The sequence below is a fragment of the Pipistrellus hanaki genome (assembly GCF_964339955.1).
Source record: "Pipistrellus hanaki genome assembly, chromosome: 18".
Classification (NCBI taxonomy): domain Eukaryota; kingdom Metazoa; phylum Chordata; class Mammalia; order Chiroptera; family Vespertilionidae; genus Pipistrellus; species Pipistrellus hanaki.
This window is the reverse complement of record NC_140520.1, coordinates 26578988-26585917: the sequence shown is the minus strand read 5'-3', so window position 1 is coordinate 26585917 and position 6930 is coordinate 26578988. Positions and strand designations below refer to the sequence as shown.

At 54.6% G+C, this 6930-nt stretch overlaps 1 protein-coding gene across 3 annotated transcripts in view; it reads right to left on the bottom strand.

The window, feature by feature from the left end:
• Positions 1 to 550: 550 nt before the first annotated feature.
• The window catches only part of PACC1 (proton activated chloride channel 1), a 35477-nt gene continuing 29097 nt past the window's right edge, over positions 551 to 6930 (bottom strand). For 2 of the 3 annotated variants that reach the window (XM_084866046.1, XM_084866045.1), the window contains 4 exons: positions 5698 to 5840; positions 5268 to 5412; positions 2815 to 2922; positions 551 to 1399 (listed from right to left, as the gene is read on the bottom strand). In XM_084866046.1, the coding sequence (XP_084722172.1) occupies positions 1238 to 1399; positions 2815 to 2922; positions 5268 to 5412; positions 5698 to 5840 (558 nt within the window). In that variant the 3' untranslated portion in view covers positions 551 to 1237. Of the gene's footprint in view, positions 1400 to 1443; positions 1568 to 2814; positions 2923 to 5267; positions 5413 to 5697; positions 5841 to 6930 lie in introns of those variants that run through there. The other variant, XM_084866047.1, reaches the window with a different exon arrangement.

Genomic DNA, 6930 nt, shown 5'->3' with positions numbered 1-6930 from the left:
ACCCGGTGGTCCGTGAACCACTGCTGGTCCCTGAGGTCCGGTCCGAAAGGCTGGCGACCGCTGCTCTATGGCATAGAAAAGCAGCAGGAGTATTTCTGTACACAAGTTCACGTTTAATAATTCAGCCAAAACCAGCTTCTTGCTAAGTTAGACATGAGGTTTAAAAAAACACCCATCACACATTTGAGTTACCTAAAGGCAGATTATGAAAGTCAGGAAATGCTACCAAGTCCTCTTTGGATGCTAAGGGCATGTAAATAATTTAAAACTCTGGAAACGACTTCATAACGTTAAGTCAGCCCATGGCTACCATGTGAAACATACTCCGGTGGTTTTGGAGGGTTAACAGCGGATTCATGGGGCTTGAGCCATCACGCTTCCCATCGACTGTCCCACCCCACCTTCCCTGGGCGCAGTCAGGACGTACCTCGGGGCCAGATCCATCCACCTCAGGAGTCCAGGCTCACACCGCCTCTGATTTGAGGCCACAGAAGGAAAGTGTACTGGTGCCTACTGATTTAACAGATATTCATACTGGCACACTGATTCCTTTTGTACTAACCTTTTATTCCTGCTAATGAAATCATCAAAATACATTGAATAGGCACCTAACTCTGTACATTCACACTAGGGCTTCTGCGTGTTAATCACTCTAAACTCATACCTGCGTCAACAAAAACTCTTAAGATGGCCAGTCAGTCCACAGGAAATCTAATTACAGTATTAACTTCAGAAGTTTCATTTAACATTTAACAAAGGGGAGAACTTGTCAGAGACCGGACGACGGAAACGGCAGGCGATGCCAGAGACGTCAGTGTGTGCCCTTCTCTGTGTAAAGTGCTCAGGTTTCAAAGCGTGACCTGCACATCCCGGCAGCCACACCCTCGTCCATCCACTTAACCCCCGGGGAGACCCCAGGTAAACAGTGCAGCCTTACCCGCCCGCGCAGCTGGGCTGTACACCAACCGGACCGGAAGGAAAGGCGGCGTCGGCAGTCCTTCAGAAACCGGCCCTGGTTCCATCTTCCACAAACCCTATTCACATGTCCTACGCAAAACTTCCTGAATAACTTAGTGCTTAAATAACGTGAAGGTCATCCACTGGATCTGTTCCCCAGCGGCTCCTCCCAGCAGGCCCGTCTCCCCCAGGTGAGTTCAGGAGTGCTGGTGGCTCAGTCTATCAAAGTGGAAGTGGTGAGACCTCCATTAGCGTGGGCAGGTCCATGGACAGGGTGGCTTCAGCTTATGTGGTTGGTTGCCTGACCTCTCTTTTTAAGGTATCTCTTCCTAATTTTGATCATCCACTTCACACTCAGTTTGGCAAACTCTGCTGCTTTAAATAATGCCAAGAAGGCCCCACAGAGAAGAGCAATTGTGTTCCAAGGATTGGCTGTGATTATCTGTAAGAGAGAACCAACTCAAGTTTATTAGTTTGCTTCAGTTTTGATTCTTAGGTGATACTAGCATCAGTGGGTGATGAGAAAACCACCCGGGTTCTAAAATTGTAACTCCACACTCCCGTCACACTTTCACGTCCACAGTTCAGTCCTCCCTACAACAAAGTGATTCTGAAAGAAAAAACGTTTTAAAATAGCCATGCACAAATAAGATAGTACTGAGCTTTATGTTTAATACAACCTGTGACATTGCTTTAAGACAAATTTCTTCGAAACTCAACCCAGAAGAGCAGCAGCTCCTGTTTTCCTCGCCTCTCGCAGTGACTCACACTTCTCCCGTCCAGTCCAATGGCCATCCTCCCGCACTCCCCCGGGACCCCCTGCCTCCGGGCTGTGCCCCCTTCCCCGCCTGCATGCCTCCCGCCTGCCTAGAGCTACTGATCCTCCGAGCCTTCCCTGTTCACTCAGCCAAACCCTCCGAGGTAGCAGACATTCACCCCCCAGTCTCTCCGGAGAGGCACTGCCTGTCTGGGATTAGTCCCTTCACAGCCACAGGTGCTCCCTCCGGAAATAAACTCTCCATGGCCACGTGCTATTTGGATTTCCGAGATCCCCATCCTGGTACAGAGCACTGTTCGGTCGAGCAGGGTGACCTCAGACCCCCGAACCTTGGGTGGCTGCATCGCCTCCACTGCTGGGGACTGTGGTGAAGCTGAGGGACAGCGCGAGGAGGCCTCGAGCACCGGCCCATCACAGGCACTTCCCAATGAATCAGGTTACAAACGTCTCATCACTTGATTTACGTGCAGAGCTGAAGGCGCTTACTCCTCTACTCGGAGCCCTGATTGCCAAAGCCTCGCACAAGCCTGGCCGACGCACGGATACGGGGGTGGTGAGTGGCCGTGGAGCACGCCCGCGTCACAGACCCTCCCTGTGTCATCCCGGCTCTGAGCGTGGCCACGTCAGCACATTCTGGGACGAGCTCGGGGGCTGGCTCTCACAAATGCTCCGTGGGCAGAGCTGTCTCATTAGTGCCCCTTCGGTCTGAGAATCTGGCATTAACTGACATTGCTAATGTTTTATGTGTACCTTTCTGTTCTCTCTCATCACAAATACAAGTTCTCATCCTACAGACAACCACTTAAACAGAATGGTTCCCAAAGAGCAGTAATTGAGACAGTAGCTCAATGCTTCCTGCTCAGGTCTTTCAATTAATATTACGCGAAGCAGCTCCTCTGTGCCAGGCACGTGCTGGACACCAAACAGATGAACAAAAGACGAAGTCCCCACCGTCCTGGGCCGCAGTCTGGCGGTGAAGACAAGACCCATTGAACAAGTGCCACCCGCACGCCTGGTCTGGGCCAGGAAAGGAGACCAGCCTGCAGGCAGCCCACCTGCCTCGCCATCCGAATACTCACGTCTTGCACTTTCTGGATGAAGGGATCTTTCCATTCAAAGACCACAAAAAAGAGCTGGGCGCTTTTCTCGGCGGCCGGCCTCTGGTCGATGTAGTTGACCACACTCGTCTAGGAACAGAGGAAAGAAGCTGTCAGCGGCCGGGGCCGCGGGAACGGGCAGCATGGCCGGGAGGTCTCGGACCTTGGCTCTCCTCACCCCAACCTCATACATACACACCCTGACACCACTGGCTCCAGAGCCCGGGCCTTCCCGTGGCTTCCATAGTTCTTTGGGGAACGAGTAGGATTTGGGATGTACAATAGGTGTTTTTGGATTAAATCACATAGGTGTCACTGACTAAATCATATTCAAAGTGTAAGACTCACAAAAGCCATAAAAATCCTAAACTTCAAAATACTCAGTCCTAAGAGCTTTGAGTCAGGGAGAAGGGCCGCCTGGACCCACGTGGCGAGTGCCCCTGTGCGCTGTGAGAGGCTGTGCTTGGGGCGATGCGGCTGCCCCTCACTGACGTGGTGTCAGGGAGAGCAGACGGAAGCCCAGCCCGGTCCCAGGGAGAGCAGACGGAAGCCCAGCCCAGCCTCAGGGAGAGCAGACGGAAGCCCAGCCCGGCCCCAAGGGTTGCGCTCAGCATCTGAACCGAGCCTCTTCTCTGCCTTCCTCGCTGAGCCCAAGAGGATCACAGGAAGCACTACACACGAGAGAACTTAAACTTCAAAACCTGATACAGAACATTTAACACTGTGTTCTAGTCCCTGTGCCCTGCCAAAGGCTTCCAACAGAGGCTATGATAAAAGCACATAAAACACTCTGATGCCTCTGGCTGGTGGGCCGGGGCCGGCGGAGAGCCTGGGGGACGGGCCTGCACCTCGCTGTGAGGTGCACACACGCAGCTCAGCTCCTCGCTCAGCTGCGGGGCCCAGACAAGAAGGCCTGGCGTTGTCGGAGGAAAGGGGAGCGGAGATTCAGGCTGTGCAGTTCTCTTACAAACTAGGATACTGCCCTGGGAGCCGTACATCCTAAGGCAGGAAAAAGCCTGTGCCCTGGAAGAAACCTGGCTCCATGCACGCCCTTCCCAAAGCTCTCCCGGGCGCAGCCCTCGGAGCCGGCGCGGGCAGGGCCAGACCGGACAAGCGCGCGGCTTCCGGCCAAGGACAGCCCGTCGACCGGGGTGGGCCCACTCCGACCCAGCGCTCCCAGCGTGCCCCTCGGAGGCCAGGCCAACGGACGGCTCCGAGGAGAGCAGAGGGTGTGGGCTCAGGCTGTCTCCGCTTGGCCTCTGCAGGCTCCAGCCACAGGCACACGGGGTGGGGGTGGGTGGGAGTGGGAGTGGGGTGTAGGTGTGGACTCAGGCAAAAGGCAGAGAGCCACTGCCACGGTGGAAGCCCGGAAGAGTTTGTAAAAGAGTTTGAGTCAAACTGACATCATGCCTAGGAGCAGTATCTCAAATCCTCCCTCTGTGTTTTTTGATCTAATGTCTCTGTTTTTCTACGTTTTATAATGGATGTAGCAATGGGTGTGTGGCCGTGCTTTTGGTGGTCACTGACCAACAGCCCTGTCCCACCCTTAGATTCCCCACTCCCTTTTTCTAAGGGCCTCTTGGCTCTCACGGGAGGGGGGGAGGCACAGGGGGGCTGGAGACCCCGTATCTCCTGGCTCCAGGCCTGTGGGGTGGAAGCCTTAGGAACACAGGCTCCATTAGGAAAAATTTCCGAACATGCACCCAACATACTTGTAACTTTAGAAGTGATGTAACATTAGCATTACTGTTCTACAGCTACATGCATTATAAAACACTAAAAACAGAGAAGTTGGATTAAAAATATAAAAAGAGGGAGGATTTGAGATATTACTCCCAGACATGACGCCAATTTGACTCAATCTCTGGACAGCTCCGTTGATTACCGATTCACCAAGGTTTCAGACTCAATCATATAAGAAGCAACCAATGAACAGCACATAAATAAGGGGAACAACAAATTGATGTTTCTCTCTCTCTCTCTCACCCTTTCGCTCTCTAAAATCAACAAAGACATTTTTTTTTGGGGGGGGGGGGAAATAACTTGTGTAAAAGCGATGTATTTTATAAAACTAAATGATTTTTTTAGAAAGCTTGTATTTTACCCCCGCATCCCGAAGGACCGTCACGCCCAGGACACCCGAGAGCCACTGCATCTAGTCTCTCTTCCCTGCAAACACCGACCCTCGAGGCGGCCGCCAGCCTCCAGCCTGGGCTTGCTCGGTGGCGTCAGGTGGTCCCTGCACCCACAGGGCTCTCTGCTCCGTGTTGTGCTGGGACTGGCAGTAACGGAGGGCGAGCTTGGCATGGGCACTGCCTACAGAACGCGGGAGCTCCTGCATGGCCTGCTCTCGGCCTCAGACCCCGCACGGAGGCCCCTCCCTGGGGCGCTCCCCACCCCACGGCCAGCAGCCTGGCCCACCCAGCGCCACCGACCTCCTGCCGGAACTCCACTGCCTCCCGGCCGTCTTCCTCCTTGGTCTCCACCAGGGACATCTTGACCCAGGTCCGGAAGCCCCCGGAGAACTTCCAGCTGGAGGAGGCGCTCTCACAGGCCTGCATGAAGCCCACCCTGTCTGGACTGGGGCAGAGGAGAAAGGTGCGAGCTCATCAGGGGCTCCAGCCCCGGCTTCAGCGGGTCTCCTGCTGGCCTCGCCAGGACTCCCACCGCCTCCTCAGGCTCTGCTTCTGGTCCCCAATGGGGAGGGAGGAGGGAGGGGCTGCCCACCTCAGGCTGGGCCAGCCCCCGAGGCCCCGGTGGGAGAAGGCTCCTCAGAGGGCCTCCGGCCGCCCCCCACCCCCCTGCCCTGCACCCCCACCCCAGGGGGCTGGGCACGGCTGGCGTGGACAGAGGGGCTGAAGGCACCTGTGCAGGAACTCCTGGAAGGAGGAGAAGAGCAGGTAGTCGATGGCGCTGAAGTCCTCGCTGCTCTGGTTCAGGCGGAACTGGAGGAAGACCAGCTCCCTCTTCTTCACTTCCCGCGGCCCCCGCACGATCAGGGCGGATTTCTGCGGAGACACAGGCGGAACCTCAGCCTGGAGAGCGGCAGCCAGACTGGGGGGGTCAGCCGGGAGGCCCAGGGAACCCCCTCCTGCTGTGCTGTGCGCTCCGCACGGCTGGGCTCGCTGCGCTGGGCAGCTCCGTGGGGAAGGACAGGAACGCCGTCTTCCTTTCGGCCACTCTCCCGTTAACTCTGCTCAGGCCGCCACTGGCTCTATGAAGCTTTGAATTTGATGTGAAATTCTGCAAATCTTTTTTTTATGGCTTTTGGGTTTTGTTTGCTAAGGAAAACCAAAATTATATCCCTATTCTCATATTTCTTTAAAAGTATCTTTTTTTTTTTTTTAACCTTTTTCACTTTAGTTCTGTGTTGTGGGGTGAAGTAGGGATGTGACTCCACCCCCCACACCATGGAGGTGCAGGTTCGATGGCTGTGGGTCTCCCCGCTGTGACCTCGGACTGAGCAGGGCGCTGCTCCCCCAAACCTGGCTGTTTTGTACGTGTCTTCTCATGCACCTTGAACCTAGCTGAAGTCCCATGGAAAACCAACTGGGACTTTTAACTGCTGGTACTGGATTGATGATTAATTTGGGGGAAATATCTTAACGTCAGCTTTTATGAAGGCCCTGAGAGACACACGCTCCACACGCACTGCGCTTCTCAGTCGCTGCTCTTCTTTCTGTCTCCCCATCTGTGTTTCTGAGGAGTTACACATGCTCTGGGTCCTGGTACCTTTTACTCTAAGAGGTTTTGCCTAAAATATACAACTGGGAGGCTGCTTGGCACGTAGCAATAGATGGGTGACGGTTAGATCTTCTCCGGAAGAGGGGTGGAGTTGAACCCTTATCCTTATTAAACATCCCTCTTTCGCCCTTTGCACCTGGAATTCCTTTTTAACTGAGGTTACCATTGTCGCTCCACTTCTGGCTATTGCAGCCTTACCCCAAGATTTCTCTCTCTGCCCACTGGCCCCTCAGCCTTTCCGCACAGTGAGAGGCAGCAGAGGACGCTGACTTTCCTGTTTCCATCATACGCTTCCTCCTGCAGACCTAGGACCGCTTCCCCATCCGCGGCTCCAGCAGAGTCAGCCGCCTGCTG